Source organism: Stenella coeruleoalba, assembly GCF_951394435.1.
Source record: "Stenella coeruleoalba genome assembly, chromosome: 8".
Lineage (NCBI taxonomy): Eukaryota > Metazoa > Chordata > Mammalia > Artiodactyla > Delphinidae > Stenella > Stenella coeruleoalba.
The window spans coordinates 101,067,478-101,085,479 of record NC_137154.1 but is presented as its reverse complement, the minus strand read 5'-3'; the positions used below and the strand labels follow the sequence as shown (position 1 = coordinate 101,085,479).

At 49.8% G+C, this 18,002-nt stretch overlaps 1 protein-coding gene across 2 annotated transcripts in view; it reads left to right on the top strand.

The window, feature by feature from the left end:
* KIRREL3 (kirre like nephrin family adhesion molecule 3) overlaps nt 1-18,002 on the top strand; it is a gene marked incomplete at its 5' end in the record, with an annotated part of 539,825 nt that overhangs the window by 408,779 nt on the left and 113,044 nt on the right. For both annotated transcript variants that reach the window (XM_079930152.1, XM_079930151.1), the window contains one exon: nt 10,126-10,203. In XM_079930152.1, the coding sequence (XP_079786278.1) occupies nt 10,126-10,203 (78 nt within the window). The remainder of the gene's footprint in view (nt 1-10,125; nt 10,204-18,002) is intronic.

Here is an 18,002-nt window from a genome sequence, read left to right as displayed (position 1 = left end):
CCCGACCACCTGGCAGTTCCGACCTAATTGGCCAGCACCCTCTGGACACACGTGGTCGCCTTCCTCCCACTGGGGTCTGTGCGGGTCACCTGAGCTGTGTGTGCGGCATCTAGGCTGCATCCTGGCAGAAGGGCACAGCCTGGGCTCTGGGATCAAATGCACCTGGATTTTAATCCTGACTCCTCCCCTTCCCAGGTGTGTGACTTCGGAAAAATTACTAACTTTCCTGAGCCCCACCTGATCAATGGGGCTACGAACCTGTGTGAATAGCAAACCGCAAATCAGTCTTACATTCACAGCCTCTTATGGGGGCTCTGCCTTCTGGCTTTAGATCTGGTATTGAAGAGAAGGGCAGGGGACGGGGTGGGAGCACGTGGACGTGGGGAGACCTTGCAGGCCTCCCACTGCCCTCAGTCTTAGTCACTGGGGACTTTTTTGGTCCTACTAGAAAAAGGAGAGGAGAGATGCCCTCTTTCTGCCTGGCCTCCCAGCGTAATTAACTGCATGTACCAGGCTGAGCATACCCAGGGGCAGGGCCACAGCTCTCGAGCATCGGCCCCGTTCAATCATTAGTCACCAACCCCCAACTTGCTCTTAGGAAAAGTCTAAAAGCCTTCCAGGCCTATGGCCTTCAGCAGTCCCCGTTCCTCACAGGATAAGTAGACTGATGGCAGGCCAGGGCGTGGAGGGGTGGCCTTCATCATCTCGTTTCTCTGTCACGCTCCTCCACGGAGCAATTAAGCACTGGGATTAGATATCCTAAATCAGAGATGGCTGAGGTTTTCTTGTACATGTGATAAAACTGCTTCCCATAAAACTTCTCCACCAACATTATTAAACTTCCCCCAATTCCCTGCACCTCTCACAAAAAGATTAGACTAGTAGCGCGAAGAACCTCGTTTATCGTCAGTTTTCTTGGCCTCCACATTTACTAGCTGTTTGACCCTGAGTGAATATTTAATCTTTTGGAGTACCAGTTTCCTATTATTAGGAACAATAATAGTACTTACCTTACAGAATTTTTACGATAGAAAATAATGCATGCAAAGTACTCAGCCCAGAGACTAAGCAATCGTAAGTAATCAGTAAATGGCAACTTTAATTGCACTGGTGAATGAAGTGAGCTTGGCCCCACGGTGGGTGATACCAGCCAGTGGAGAGGGGCAAGGCGAGGCCACGTCCAGCCCCCAGGGGAGGGGTGGGCAGCCAGTGTCCCAATTCCAGGGTGCAGAGGGGTGTGGTGGACTCTGCTGACCCTGGGGGCTGCACTGATGCCCAAGTGGCCCAGAGGAAGGCCACGTCCGGAGTCAGCTGGTGGCCGCGTTGGAACTCTAAGCAATTAATCAGCTGGGAGAAAGACCCCCAGGCAGCATCTGAGGGTAGGTGAGGAGTCGTATCTCACAGAGAAGGGAGACCAGCATGGAAGCCACCAGGCACGGAGTCAGGCACACAGGTGTGCCCAAGCTTCACCACTCACAGCTGAGGGACCCTGGCAAACTCCTTACCCATCTAAAATGTCCAGTTCTTTATAAACAAAGACAGGAATAATAATACCTAGCTTCATAACGTCTGTGTGAGGGTGAAACAAGAAGAGGAAAGTAAATGCCCAGGGCTGTCTTTTTCCTGCCCACGAGGTACAGACTCGGGGCAGTGAGCAGAGATTTGGAGAAGCCGGAGGATTGGGGACCACATGGGACCCTGCAGACACATGGGATCTGGGGCCAGGAACAACACAGACAGTCATGGGCCCCACAGCTGGTGGTGAGGAATTTGCGGATATGCTGCCTGCATTGGCCACACTGGGGTAGGGCCATGCCAGGCAGTAAATGGCACGGCTGTGGCAGCTGAGAAGGCGGGGGCTGGCAAAGGGCTGCCGCGATGCTGGTCCTTGCTATTGTAGGGAACCGCAAGGCGCTTACCATCTGGGGCCTGAAGGAGCCTTGCTCCCTGCAGGAGGTAGTGAGGATGGGCTGGTGGCCACAAAAATTTTTTGGAATTATCACAACGATTGCCAACTCTTCCTAAAAGAGGATCACTAGATGTGAGCTTTTTTTTGCGGTACGCGGGCCTCTCACTGTTGTGGCCTCTCCTGTTGCGGAGCACAGGCTCCAGACGCGCAGGCTCAGCGGCCATGGCTCATGGGCCTAACTGCTCCGCGGCATGTGGGATCTTCCCAGACCAGGGCACGAACCTGCATCCCCTGCATCAGCAGGCGGACTCTCAACCACTGCGCCACCAGGGAAGCCTTAGATGTGAGCTTTTTCTGTAATTCATTGTTTTAAAAAATTTAATTTAAGACCACGTGTGTTTCAGATTTCTCTTAGAAGAATTTAATTGGTATGTAATAGCATAGTTAATTAAATACAAATCAATTGTTTAAGAGAACTAATTGATACTTAACATGAACAGTGAAAAACTTAGTTCTAATATAATTAACTCATTAAACAAGCAATGAAAGAGCAATTATGTCTTTACAACAATGTAAAGTTTATAGTGCTTTAATAAACTTAGCATTAGCAAGCAATGCAATTCAAAAATTATGAAACAGGTATTATTGGTCTATTAAACATTTATTACTTGTCCTAGAGGCCCAGAGCCACGCACTAGACAGGATTAATAAACCTTTACTATCCCACTCTTCAGGACTCTTTCCTAGAGAGGTTGATCAGAAAACTGTGATCTTTGCATGATTTATGGGCACCCTTATTGCCTGGGATGTGAGTAATTATGCTGAAAACAGGACTAGGCAGACCCGATGCAGAAAGCAGTTTAGCAGAATCATAGTGAGAACTCGCCAAACGTGAGACTCCAGCATCCTTTCGTCTTGAGCATCGTGCCTCTCGAGTGTTCGTGGGTTGGGTTTTATAGCTGCTGCATATTGTAAATACTTGCTGGTTATGGAGGGGTGGTAGCCGTACTATAGCAGAGGTTACCTGAATCATCCCACTGCTTTTTACATAATTCATCACATTACGAATTGGTCTACAGACCAAGATATTTGCTCTCCGAGGTCAGTGAAGCTGGTTAAAAATGTATTTCTTCAGATCTGAACTTGTGCTCATGTAATCAACCAGGACTGTTCACTTGGGGATCCTTCAAATACAGAAGTCCAAAATGCACCGTCGTCACATGTAACCTCATAGGCTTCCTTTGTCAATCACTTCCTTTGGGTCATCGTTGTGGTGTGTGGGTTTTCTCTAGTTGCAGTGAGCAGGACTACCCTTCGTTGCAGTGCACGGGCTCTAGGCACGTGGGCTCAGTAGTTGCAGCATGCAGGCTCTAGTGTGCAGGCTCAGTAGTTGTGGCTCACACGCTCTAGAGTGCAGGCTCAGTAGTTGTGGCACGCGGGCTTAGTTGCTCCGCAGCATGTGGGAATCTTCCCGGACCAGGGATCGAACCGGTGTCCCCTGCGTTGGCAGGCGGGTTCTTAACCGCTGCGCCACCAAGGAAGCCCTGTCAATCACTTCTGACCCAGCCCCCTCACTTCCTGCAGTCTTCCCCACTAAAGACCTTGTGGTTGCCATTGTCCCCTTCCTCTGCCTAAGCCACTCTGATGCTTAGCCCCATTGTCTCGGTCAAGAACATCTCTCCGAGTCGCCATTTCCTCTCAGTTGCCAGCACCTCTGGTCCTGTGGCCTCGCCTGTGACACCCCCTGGCTGGTCCTCCTGACTCACTTCACTCCTCCAGCCCAGCTGACTTACCTCTGCCACACTGACCTTCAAAGATGCCACCTAACAGCTCATTATATCACCTTGGACAGGGTATTTCACCTCCCTGAGTCTCCCCTTTCATAGCTGTTTAAAAAAAAATAAAAAAAGGAGGGTAAGGAAGGGGATTTGATGATCTCTAAACCCCAGTCTGATATTCTGTTTCTGTTTCCTGAACTCTCGCTCATCAGTACTTCATTCGAGGAGGCCCTTTTCATCAAATGCTGTCTCCTTGGATTTGCATGGCAACCATGTGAGAAGGGTTTTACTACCAGTATCCATATTTCGTAGATGAGAAAACTGAAGCCCGGAGAAGCCTGAGGACTGTTAAGGGCTGAAGCGAGGCTCCAGCCGGCAGTGGTGGTTTTACAGCACACGTGGCCTCCCCTACCCCCCAGGGCTCCCCTGTGACTCCAGCCAGGTCCAGCTGACGTCTTCTCCACCTGCTCTCTGGAACTATCTGGGGAGCTATTTTCAGCCCCTGCACTGCTCTCCTGTGTCAAGGTGGCGGGGATGTGGAAGCTCTGAATGTCCCTCTGAGAAGCCCAGGGTCCTTTCACCTGCTTTCTCCTCTCAGGCTGTCTTGGGAGAGCAGGAAGAGGGGGCACATGTCATCCCATCGCCTCCTGCCAGGAGTGTTCCACAGTTTCCCAGCTGCGCTCCCTTGTCTGGTCTTACCTTCTCCCAGCCACATCTGCCCCAGTGCTAATATGGTCTTTATAAGACGCAAGTCTGGCCTTTCTTCTGCTAAGCATTCTGTAGGAAAAGTCCAGACTCCTAGGCAAGGCTCACCAGGTCCTCCAGGTCCGGCCCCTGACTCTGTCTCCTGCCTCGTCTCACTTTCTCGTCTCCCGAAATCTTTGCTGTATCCACACCAAACTGCCCGCCCATCATGCTCTATTCTTGTTAGGTCGGCTTCTGGGGACCTGCTCCATCTAACAGCTTCAGGTGGTAAAGGGTTAGTCCTCAGCAGGCACCCCTGAACCACTGTGACTGGGCACGTTGGGGACAGAAGGGCCCCCAGATGCACCGAATAGCCTCAGAAATGATGAGGGATAGCCATAAAAGAGGACAAAATAATGCCATTTGCAGCAACATGGACGGACCTAGAGATTGTCATACTGAGTGTTATCGCTTATATGTGGAATCTAAAAAAAAGGGTACAAATGAACTTATCTACAAAACAGAAATAGAGTTACAGATGTAGAAAACAAACTTATGGTTACGAGGAGGTAAAGGGAGGGAGGGATAAATTGGGAGATTGGGATGGACACACACACACACACACTGCTATATATAAAATGGATAACTAATAAGGACCTACTGTATAGCACAGGGAACTCTACTCAATCCTCTGTAATGGCCTATATGGAAAAGAATCTAAAAAAGAGTGGGTATATGTATAACTGATTCACTTTGCTGTACACCTGAAACTAACACAACATTGGAAATCAACTCTACTCCGATAAAAATTTAAAAACAGAAAGAAAGAAATGGTGAGGGAGAAGGACGTGGTACCTGTCCATTGTCACCAGCTCGATCCGTGGTCACTTCACAGCTCATTTGTTTCTGGCTGGGGCAATAAGCAAACACTCTTCTAGCCAATGTCATCCTCACGCTGGCAGCAGGAATGCTCACAGCATCCTGGGTTGCCACCAAGACCCACAGCTGCCCTCCCTCCCCACCTGCCCTGTTTCCCATCATCTCTTGTGCCACCACCCCCATTGTCCCACCTTAGCAGCCCCTCTGGCCGCTCTCCAATCAGTTGGTGCCTCTCACAAGGCTTCTGAGTGGTCGTGCAATGCTGCTCCCTGCATCCCCTGTGACCAAGGGATGGGAGTCAGAGTCTTGGCCAATGGAAATAGCCAGGTTCTATAAAAGACCAGCTTCTCCCCTCTTCCTGTCTATGTTAGCTTGCTAGGGCTGACGTGACAAAGAGCCACAGACTGGGTGGCTTAAACATCAAAAATGTATTGCCTAACAGTTCTGGAGGCTAGAAGTCCACAGAAGATGTTGGCAGAGTTGGGTCCTTCTGAAGGCTGTGAGGAAAGGCTCTGTTCTAGGCCTCCCTTCCTGGCTCATTGATGGCCGTCTCCATGTTTATATGTGTGTCTGTCCCAAATTTCCCCTGTTTATGAAGACATCTGTCATATTGGATTAGGGCTCCCCATTGACCATTGTAACTTGACTACCTTGGTAGAGTCTCTTTGTCCAGATAAAGGCACATTCTGAGGTATTGAGGTTACGACTTCAACATTGGATTTGGGGGGACACAGTTCACCCCACAGTCCCAGCCAGGACCACTGATCTCTGCTGTCTCTTCTCTGTCTTGAATCATGGCATCAGCAGCCCTGGGATCCCGGAACCTACCCTAAGAATTAGCCAGAAATCAGACCTGGATTCTAGCCTGAGCACTGTCACCAACTGTGCTTTGGCCTTGAGTTGTCATTTTACTTCTCTGAGCCTGTTTCTGAAACCAAAACGGAGGAAATCATTTCCTCCTTGCGTGCTTCACAGAGCTACTGTGAACACCCAATAAGATAGTGAATATGACAGCATCGTGAAAAAATAAGTATCCCACAAATGTGAGGTAATATCACTGCACTATCATTATGATTACTCGTAAGAATAAAGGAATCCTTGGGCTAGAAAAAGTCCCATCCTCACCCTCTGAAACTGAAGGAAAACCATTCCATTTAGGAAGCCATCCCTCTTTATTCCTCCCGAGAGGAAACCTCACGCTTCCCAGACTCCTGTTCTGATGAATTACAATGTTCATTCACTTCAGACCATCTGCATCTACCTAATCCACTGTGCCAGGGTTAAGCCCTCCTGATTCCATTCTGGCCCGGGTCGGGGAGAACTGATTACTACCCATTAAGTCAGACTTTTCCTGATCCGTTGCCACGTGCCAGGCACTGTGCTTAGGGCTAAGGACTCTGAGCCTAAAAAGGCACTATCCTCACCCTTCTGTTGCTCAGTCTAGAGGCCGGGAGTTCCTGGGGTGCAATCTGGACTTCTCCCTAAGAAACACACCGCTTCCCAGGGAATGTTTCATTGTGTAGCAGCATTCCCTAATTCTTTGTCCTCCTGAGACAGCGGCCTCCACATCCCCATCTGCAGGTGACACTGGCCTTCTTTGCTCTGAACTGTCCTTTAAGCCGGGATGACTCCATTCGCGTCCATCATTTCCCATGGGTACCTTCGGTGCATCTGGTGGTTCTGCTACTGATTAGTCCTCAGGCAAAGGCTGCAGCCCCAAAGTCTACGTGGAGAAGACCCCATCATCTTGCTGTTCTAAAATACGCATCTAGGACCCTGACTCCACCATCGGTCCCATGCCATGTGACAAGGAAGGTCGCAGTCTGGTGGCTGGTCTAGATCACAAAGTGAATGATTGATTCACAATTGATTGATTGACAATCATTGATTCACCATGATTGTTCAACAATGATTGTTCTTTCTATCACATTCTTTCATCTCTCCCGTAATAGCCTGGTTGATCTGGCTTGGTGACGTTTTCCCAAGAGGATGCCATGGGTTCCTGCTTCCCCCCAGCTCTCTCTCTGGTCAGTATCTTTGACCACACCCATCCTCCACACCTGTGTTTCTAGATTCTCCTCCCCTCCCTCACTTTGGCCCCTGGCCTGCTTCCTCATGTGGAAACAATGACCTCTAATTTAGCTCTGCAATATCTCTCCCAAGAACACCCCAAATTTTCATATATGGATAGCTAGATAATTCCCACTTCGCGGATCCCCCAACCTGCTCTTTCTTGCAAAGATCCCAGTGGCTTCTCCCCACTTCTCAGTAAAGACTCAGTCAGAGAGCCCTCTCACTTAATACATTTCTGCAGTGTGCTTATTAGGGCCTTGTAATGTAGACGCCTAAATAATTAAGACTAACCCACAAGTGTCAAATTAAATGAGCCAAATACATTGAGAAATTGCCTGGTCCTCCATTTCTTTTATTAATCAGGTTTTTTTAAAAAACTTCTTTTCCTGCTCATTTGCAAAAGTCAGACATGGTCAGTGAGACTCTTACTTATAATAACCGTGCGTATGTGCAGCCTCTTTCCTTGGGCGATTCCCCCGGGGGCATATTATATATGACATAGGACAGGGTCGGTTGCAGTGGCAGAGACAGCCAGCCCAGATAACACAGAGTCAACAGGTTGTCCCCGGTCTCGAAATCTTTAGGAGAATCGTGCTTCTTCCATTTCCTTGAGAGTCGAGGGGACTGTCCAGGAAGCCCAGCACGAACACGGGCCAAAATCCATCCAGCATCTGCCGCCCTCCACCCCTCAGTGCTCACCTGGGCTCGTTCCTGGACTCAATGCAAGAACCCAGGCTCCGTTTCTCATTAGGAGCTGCTACAGATGTGCTTCAGATGAGCGTAAGAAGTCAGTGGAAAATAGAATAGGAATCATCAGCAATTGTATCATTGTGATGATGAACAATATGCATGCAATTATAATGGGCTGGTTAACTCTGCCTGTCGTCAGCATGTTGAGGTTTCAATACAGCGCCAGGCAAGAGGCTATTGTCTGCTGGAGCTCAGAGCCTCCCCACAGCTTGGGCTTCCGCTGGCCCCCTCCTGGTATGCCGCATTCCTGCCTCTTGAAGGTGGTTGTTAGAAAGGATCCACAAATATAGTAAGTAAACATCAAAGGGCCTTTGATCCGCACGGCTTTCAACAGAGCAGGAGCCCCTGAAGAAAGGGCCAAGGCCTTGGATGAGGGAACTTAACATCGTCAATTTGAGCGCCCGAGATGTAAGGCTGTTTGAAGTGAGGGCGTTTTGGCCGTGCCTTCAGACAAGCGTGGCGGGAAAGGAAGAGAAGTGAGTGCCTTTGGAAAAGGCACGCTCAGATCTGCTTCTCTGCTCTTTACTGATAGTCAATAAACCCCTTTAAAGAATCAGGAGATCAAAGCCTGCGACCTCCTTGGGCCATGGCTTCTGCCACCGCCCACCACACTTTGTTTTCCTCTGGGGCTGGAGCCCCTGAGCTCGACTTAGCCGTGTCTCTTGGGCCCTTTCATCCTGCTGCCCAGAGAGGCTGGGCCTGGGCCACAAGAGGTGGGTGGAGGGGTAGGGGGCAGAACGAGCCCAGCCTCTCTATGCTCTGACAGCCTAGATGCAGACTGTCTAGGGCTCAGAGGAACACCCAGTGTCGTGGGAGAAGCTGCTGTGACACACCCCTCAGGGGGAACCTCCTTCTCTAAGAAACCGATGGAGAGAGTATCTGGGCGTCCAGAAAGCTAGCAAAGCCTGGAAGGAGCTGCAGGCACGTCCCCACCTCCAGAAATCATACCCCTTATCCATTTACCCAGTTTATGGCAGCTGCCACATTTGTACGACTCCAAAGCAAAGAGGGAGGGGCAGGGAGTCTACAATAATCATGGGTAGTCACTTAACATCTTTGAACTTCAATTTTCTCATCTGCGTAATGTGAATAGTAATAACCGATCTGCCTACCTCATGCAGTTGTTGTGAGGGTCAAAAGAGAAACTTGGTGTGGAATTGCTTCAAAGCCCACAAGTGCTGAAGACAGGTGAGGAAGAAAGGATAAATACCAGAGAGGAAACCTTGCCCGGTTGGCTGAGGTACTCCAGTCCAACGCTCACACACAACGAGCACTGATTTACAAAATATCGTAGGGGAGAAAACGGTCTCTTGCTTTCGCTACCTGGAATTGTTGTTCTAACCTCTTGTTCCATTGGGTCAAAGTCTTGTGGGACCAGAGTCTATGTCTTACGTCTCTCAGCCATCCCCACCCCTGCACTCTACACTGTGTTTACACCTCATAAGTGCCGGATGACAATGCTGAATTGCGCCTGAATATAAGGATGAACAGGGATCCCCAGCCCCAGAAATTCACTCTCTCCCAAAAGATAGACTCCTTCTACCTACACCTTGACCCCTGTGTCTTCTTCCAAATTTACCCATCACTCCTTTGGCCACTGTGTCTAGTTGTACTGTTCCATCCTGGACACCGCTGGCTGGACTCTGCCTCTTCTCTGGCTTGACAACAATCTCGGTGTGATCAGAGCATAGTCCCTATGCCTGGGATATATAGGGCCTCGTGAACCTATAGAGTAACGGTTATGAACATGGACGCTGGAGTCAGGCTGCCTGTGTTCAAAATCCCGGCTGTGCCACCTACCAGCTCTTTCACCTAAGGCTGCCTGCTTAATATGCCTGTAAATGGGGATAACAATGGCGTATACCTCATAGGGCTGTTGTGAGGATCAAATGATGAAATTATTGGTCTTATATTATGTCTGGACCATAGTAAGTGCTTTCTAAATGTTTGTTAAGTAATTAAGTAGCCCTGTTTATAAGAGCAACAAGTTTTACATCCCTTGCACTGACCCCTGACCCATTCCTACCTCACCGACCTCTGCTTTTCTTCCAGAGCTGGGGCTCCAGAAGAGAGGATGCTGTCTGGTGCTGGGCTACATGGCCAAGGACAAGTTTCGGAGAATGAATGAAGGTCAGTGAGAACCCGCCCTCTCAGGGGAAATGGGGAGGGAAGAAGTTATGCCCTACAACTACGGTACCAGGAAAAAGAGCCTGGGCCATTTCAGAAAGGACAGTGGACACATCCGTTTGGTTTCCGTGAAGCCGTCCAGCTAGTAACATGGGGAAGAGGACCTACAGTGCCTGAAGCACTGTATGCTGATTCGCGAGCATGCTTCATGTGCTATCTTCCCTCCTCCCTTGTGCCCCCTCCTTCTCTTCCTCTCTCTTTGTTTCCTTTGGGTCCTCAGCTACCCACCCAGTGCAATTAAATCTGCTTCTATTATCTTTTCTAATCCAGACCTCTCTGCCCTTTTCCTTAATCATTTACATGTCTTGGACGCTTATTGAATTAACGGCACCTCACGGGGCATTTGGGAGGATACTATACAAGAATAAGGCAGAGCTTTGATTCTCAAAGAACTTCCCCTCGAAAAACTGCCCTCTTTTCCGACTCCATCGGCCCTACCTCTCCCACTTACTCATAGGCCATTCTGCCTTCCTCTAGCACTGGGTCTTTCCTCTGAGGTTTGACTGGGCCACAGAAGGCTGGAGGAAGGTATTGACATTGATGTGGAGGCTAGGATGTGAGAGGAGTGCTGTCACTGACGGGCCTGCTGTAATAAAGAGCCAATCTCCTCAGCCCCAGCCATCTGTCTCCATGCAGTTCATAAGCCTTTCCATCAGATGCCACAGACTGTCAGGCTTCAAAAGTAGGTAAGCAATGGCTGGGGAGGCCATTTATTCAATAAAGTCAGACAAATGAAACCCTGGCTTCTCACCAGCCCAGCTTGCCATGAGCTGGGCCCCTCTCCACTCAAGGACCAGGGTCCCTGTAGCCTCATTCCCATTCCAGGCATGAAAAAGGCAGCTCACCTGTACCATCTTAGCCATCTTCCTATGCTCTTCCTTAACATCTTCCTTATGCTCCTTAGCTTCCTATGCTCTTCCTTAGCTCTTCCTATGCTCTTCCTTCGCATCTTCCTATGCTCCTTAGCTGGCTCTCCTCCCAGCCCACAGACCATGACACCCACAACCCCATGTGCTCCCCAGACCTAATGCCTCACCCGCTGTAGGCTTGTTGCCAGCACACATCATACTGACAGTTTGACGGCCGTTAAGCCAGCACAATTAAACATAAAGACTATCACCTCCCCCGTTTCAATGCCTGTCTGTGTAAGAAGGCAACAGCCTCAAGAAGCTACTTCCTCTTTGTCGGAGCTCCGTGGCTGAGCACAGCCAGGGTTGAGGGCTGCATTTTCTGCATCCAACCAGTCAGTATCCCTTCCTGACTTTTCTCTTTCGCAGCGTACCCCTCCCTTCCCAACACCACGTTCTTGAGAGCCGAGGCAGTAACATCTAATTTGTAGAAACTGACAGCATGCCTCTGTCCATGGTGCTGAATAGACACATTCTCTTGCTGGCAATGCTCATTAGAGAAGCTGAAATGAGGGTCACAGGGAACAGGGGTGCCAAAAAGTCAGGACTTGGACTGGATTTGAAAGCTCAAGCTCTGAGTGCCTGACCTCAGTAGAAGGATACTGACTCAAGATCTTGGGGCCTAAAAAAAATCATATCACAAGGCTGATGAACACGATTTGACTCCCTCCAAATTTTCACAAGTGACTTGGGCTGCCATAACAAAATACCATAGACTGGCTTAAACTCAGAAATTTATTTTCTCACAGTTCTGGAGACTGGAAGTCCAAGATCAGGGTGCCAGCATGGTCAGGGAGAGAGAGAGAGAGAGAGAGAAAGCGCTCTGGTGTCTCTTCTTACAAAGACGCTAATCCTATCAGATCAGGGCCCTACCCTTATGACCTTATTTAACCTTAACACTTTTGTAAAGGCCGTATCTCCAAATACAGTCACAATTAGGGGTTAGGGTTTCAACATAGGAGCAGTGGGGGTGGGGGTGCAGCAGGGGAACACAATTCAATCCATTTCTTTGCCATAGCAGAAATGTACGATGGTAATACTCTGAACCAGAGGTTAGGAAAATGGTAAGAAAAATAAATGCAGCCTTAATATCTCCTTAGACTTTGGTCAAGTAAAGAAGGAAGGAAGAAAGTCAGGGAGGACTAGAGGAGGACTTGGAAACACGACAAGCACCAGATGACTTCTGAGGACAGTTAGCCTTACTTTGTGCAACAACTAAGCTGAGGCGGCATTTTAAACTGTTTTTTTCTTGTTAAAAAGGGAAGATGCCAGAACAATGCCTCTTCTCTCTAAGTGCCCTCTTCAAACACACACAATCCATATAAACGGGTTATTCCTTTCAACTGACTGTGGTCGACCTGGTTAGGAATGCTCTACCCCAATCTATACCCTCCGCCAGTGAAGACAAACTGAGAATCAAGGAAAAGGCAACAGAGACAACGGCAATAGCCAGGAGGTAACAGAACGGCTAAGCCCCAGCCCTGCCTTCCTCTGTGCCTGTGATTCTCGCCCCTCCCAAATGCCCCCCCCCCCCCCCCCCGCCCCACACACATTCAGGCTCACACACAACAGCACATACAGTAGCTGCCGCTGCTTCTGGGTAAACAAGGAGACAAGGGGGTGGTAAGCAAGTGAAACCACCATGTGTGAGGAGTTACAAATCTCCGCTAACAGAGGAGACAGGATAGGAGGCGGGTGAGTCACTGGGGCAGAAGGAGGGATGCCGGGGGTGGGGGGGGGTAAGCTTTGGCTCTGGAGGGGTGGGAGGCTTGAGGAGGGGAGGCGGGAGGGGCCTGGAAAGGAAAAGAATGTTTCTCTGCTCCCACTCCAGCCAGGCTTACTGCCCCGAGTGCCATATTATACATTTTTTTCTCTTTCTAAAGCTCACATGCCCAAACTCCAACATGTTTGCACATAAGAAAAAAGCATCGGCAAGCATGGGGAGCTGTTTTATGGTTTATAATTATCTTGTTCCAATACTCAAAATGATTATAACTTCCACATATTAATAATTGAACTGGAATCACAGCTGTGACATAGATCAAGAAACAGACATCTCTGTCCCCGCTGCACTACACTCCTTGTTGTAAACTGAACAATTGGTAGAAGAGTTTTAAAAATGATAATTTTTTCTCCCGGGTGTTAGAATTAGTGAGACATTGGAACAATTAGCTGCCTCTTCCATCAAAGATAAGGCGGTGAGCATTATATTTGCAATTTAGAATAAAAATAAAAGACCAACTAGTGCTGTATTAAAGCACGTTTGTTCTGTTTAACAGTATCTAACAGGGTGTCTGTCACCCGGGGAGAAGTCGTCCCCTATTTCATTTGTTTCCTTAATTTGGTATCTTTTTATTTTCTTTTCCTTCCACTCTCTCCTCCTCACTACACTCCCCCCAAAAATAACAGCTTGAGAAGAAGCAAGAGAAAAATAATGAATGAACAGGAACTTTATAGATCTGGGGTTTCTCATAAGCTAGAGTAAACGCAACTGGTGCCGTTAAACTACAAAAAGCAATACAAAGAAAACACTATTCAAAGATCATTTAAGGGACTCCCCTGGTGGCGCAGTGGTTGAGAGTCCGCCTGCCGATGCAGGGGACGCGGGTTCGTGCCCCGGTCCGGGAAGATCCCACATGCCGCGGAGCGGCTGGGCCCGTGAGCCATGGCCGCTGAGCCTGCGCGTCCGGAGCCTGTGCTCCGCAACGGGAGAGGCCACAGCAGTGAGAGGCCCGCGTACCGCAAAAAAAAAAAAAAAATCATTTAAGGAGGCATGTGATAGCTAATGAGAGGTTTGCTCTATTTAGGAGCACGTAATAGCTTCTCGGGTAGAATCTGCAGCATTTGCAGGAATGGAGGTGGTTGGTAAAACATGTGTGTGTGTGTCCTTTCCTGTTTGGACTCAACACATCTGAGGCGTCAAATGGAGATATGGACAAAAATCAATGAAGGGCTGTCAAGAAAGGTGCAAATAAAGACAGACTAGGCATGGGACTATTCAATTTGTTTGACATAATTGTCTTCATGTGATTAAGTACATGGTGCTTTAAGTAGGAACAGCTGGAAGGAGATCATTTATTTATTCATCAAACTTTCAAAGAATACCCACCATAAAAATAATACCAATCTTTCATAGTAAGTGCCAGCCACTGTTCTAAGCACTGGAGCTTTAAAAGTAAATAAAACACAGCCCCTGCCCTCCCGCTCCCAATAGAAACACACAGGCGCATCTCAGTGTTCCTGTCACCTCCACAGGGGGTCCTGCCAGACCACCTTACCTAAAGCAGATACCTCTCTCGCCCCCACCATTGTGCTCCATTGTGACAACCAGCCTATTTACTTTGTGGCACTTACTCCATTAGACTGTCCCACCTAAGAGTTAGCTTCAGGAAGGCAACGGTCCTGCTCCCTCATTTCCTTGCCAGTCCCTGGGCCTTAGCCCAGTGTCTCGCACATAGGGAGTAATCAATTTCAATTTAAGTAATTAATGAGTGCCAGGAGTGGCAATGGAGGAATACCCAAAGCCACCCACAAGGGTAAGGTGGGTCTGGAGAAGGAGCTCAGGAGGCAGAGCATCCTGACGTAGAGCACGAGTCTCCACATCCCCAGCAATTCCATAAGCCTTACCTCTCAGCCTCTCCTCCGAGGCCAGTGCTACAGTCCCTCCGGGGAGGCTGGGACCCGGGCAGGTCAGCCAAGCGGAGGGCTAGGAGGTGAGGCCACCAGTGGGGTTGTCCGTCCTGTACCCACCTGCCCTCCTTCCTCACCCCTCCTACTGCTGGGCCACCTTGTCATCTGGGGCATCACTAGGCAGGTATTTCCCATCAGATATGCAAGGGGAAGTGCCCTAACATGACACGCACACACCCCATTCCCTTTCCTCTTTCCATCCTCCCCCGATTACCTGATTACCCATTTCTCCTGAAGAGCCCAGAACCACTCACCTGCTCAATGCACGTTGCTTACCCAGGGCGGATCCTATCCAAGGGCAGAATAGGAAGCTCTCGCGTAGTGTCAGATGAGGGGCTCTGCTTGCCTCTCAGAAAGCCCAGTACTCCTCTCTGTTAGAACCGTGAGCAACTCTAGCGACTATAGCACAGCCCACCCCCCCAGGGAGATCTGGGATCATGAAGGGACTCGCCCAGGGTCAGTAGGAAGTTGCTGGAAGAGCCAGGACTACAGCCCAGCTCTCCTGACATCCAGTCCAGCCCTCGTTGAATTTGGAAAGAGGAGGCTGAGGCCATGATCGGAGGGAAAGCCCCTAAGGCTTTGACTTGAAAATACAGAGAAAGTGGAAGGGGCAGGAGAAAACGGGGGCAGAAGACAGGAAACTCCCCAGCTGATGTGGGAGAAAATCAGGAAAGACGTGGGGAGGGAGACACAGGCCAGGGAAGACCCTTTCTTTCTATGCAACCAGAAAAGGCTACTGGGCCCTAGGACTCTTGAAGGGGGAAATGAAGGGGAAGTAAGGAAGAGGATGCTTAAAGGAGGAGAGGGGAAGCCGTGAAGCCCTGGCCTCTCTGCCCGGGGGTCCCTTCAAGGCCAAGGTGGGCCTGCCCATGAGGCTCTCGTCCTCTCTCCTCCGGCTGCGCATCTGGTGGGCAGCAGAGTCCCCAGACCTTCAGAGTCACAGGGACCGGCTGCTTCTCCCGGCTCAGTGAAGGGAAAGCAGATATGCCTCCCAGCACTGTCACTTTCATCTTCCCAGAAAGAAACAAGTGCAAGTGATTAGCAAAGGCAGCTTCGTTGACTGGGGGTGGGCCACTGCGGGAGGGGCGGGAGGGGCGGGAGGGGCCGAGGAAGGAGAAGGCCTGCTCCATGGCCACTGGTCCACACAGGCTCAGGCTGCAGCACAGCCCCTGGGGGCACCATCCTCCTAGGCCAGGCTCTGCATGCCAACGTCCTTGCCTTTCAGCCTGCGAGAGAGACAGAGCCCTGGAGGATGAGAACCCAGGCATCTTGAGCAGCTCGGAAGTTCTTTGGGATGGCAGGGGCACCCATCCTCTCCTCCTGCACCCCTGTTCCCTAATCCTTAAGAATGAGTCTAACACGTCCACTGCTCCCCGTCTGTCCCCTCACAGAGTGATAATGAGTAGAGGTGCCCCATGGGCATGTGTATGGCCTGGGGCAGATCCCTAAACCCCGGGATGATAGATAACCTCTTAGTGGGCAAAACTGGGTAATGTTGGATATGATCTCGGTTCCGTCTTTGAAATGTGATGATTCAAAAATCTACCCCGGCTCTCAACACCCTGCCACACCCTCTTCTCACCCCCAACCCCATAATTTTAAATGCTTTGGTCACCAAAGAAACCAGCACTAGGAAATTCAGCAGATGTGTGTCTGTTTCTGTCTGTCCTTAGAGAATGAATTCGGGCCCGTGTCAGCTGGACCCTGGGTGGGTGGGAGGCCGTCGCGCTGGCCTGCAGGACAAGGGGCACTTTCTTTTTTGGCGGCGTGGGCAGGAGTCCGGTGGTCTGGACTTGGCCCGGGGACCTGACCCGGGGGAGGGTGGGTCGGCTGACACTCGAGCTCCTGGCCCTCTGCCTGTCGTCCCCCAGAGTCTGGCTCATGCCGAGGGCCCACCATCATTTTCCTGAGACAGTCCCTTCACCGCCTGCCAGGGCACCCCGGATACTGGCTAATACCGTCATTTTGTTAGTTGGAGCTTTTGGGTGCATTTCTTCTTATTTCATTTTTCTTACTGATGTGTTTTCTTCCACTGGGGCTGCAAAGCTCATTATTTGTATAACGTGCCTGTTTATTATTTATGGCAAGACTCAGGTTTCCAGGGCGCCTTATGATTGTTATTTAATTAGCTCGACGCCTTGGAACAAGGAGTCCACCATTTCCATTCTCCTGCCTCCATCTGACGGTGGATTTCGGAGCTTTTCCCCAGACCTGTTCCTCCAGCCACCAGCCCTCCCTGCTGCTCTAAGGCGAGCTGGGGGCCATCTAGACCACAGACCCTGCCAGGCTCCTTTTCAGACTTCAGTTTCCCTCACACCCCTCTCCAATCCTCTGCAAGACCTAGAAATGTTACCTCCCGACTGTCTTTTGAATCCGTCCACCTCTGCCCATCTGACGGCCAGCGCCCTTACCCATCGCCAACGCCCCCTGACCAGGACTGCAGCTGTGCTCTCCTAACTGGTTCCTTGTGTCAATCAAGCTCAGCCCCTTCCCTCCCAGTTCTTCTTCCATCCTTTAGCCACAGCAATAGTTCAAAATGCAAATCTGAAAATGTCACTTTCCTCTTGAAAATATTTCAATAGCTTTCTATTGCCGGTAGGGAAAATACCTAAATGCTCGGCATGTTTTATAAGGCTCTCTGTGACCTAGTTCCTACCAACCCCTTTGGCCTCATGTTGCCCCCTTAATACTCTGTACTCCAGTCACATCAGCGTGCTTTTGGCTCCTCCAACAGGGCATATTCCCGCCTGCCATACAGCCTTTGTCTACACTGGTCCCCCTTCTTAGGATACTGGCCACGCTCGCCACACCCCATCCCCAAACCCTTCACATAATGACCCCTGCTCAACTTTCAGATCGCAGCTGAAGTGTCACTTCTCCAGTGAGGCATCCTCAGACCCACTCCTCCCCAGTCTCGATCAAGTTTCTGTGTTACATGGTCTCATATTTCTTTCCTTCCAAGGGCTTAGCTCAGTCTGTACATAGAAGTGCATTTTGCAATTATTTAGCTCAGACCTGTTTCCCTTCCCAAGTCTGTAAGTTCTGCTTGGTCTCCATTATCTCCCAGGATAATATTTCATGGCATCATGTTTGCACAAAGTAGACAATGAAAGAAGAGCAAGGACAGTGAACTTCTCTGCCCCT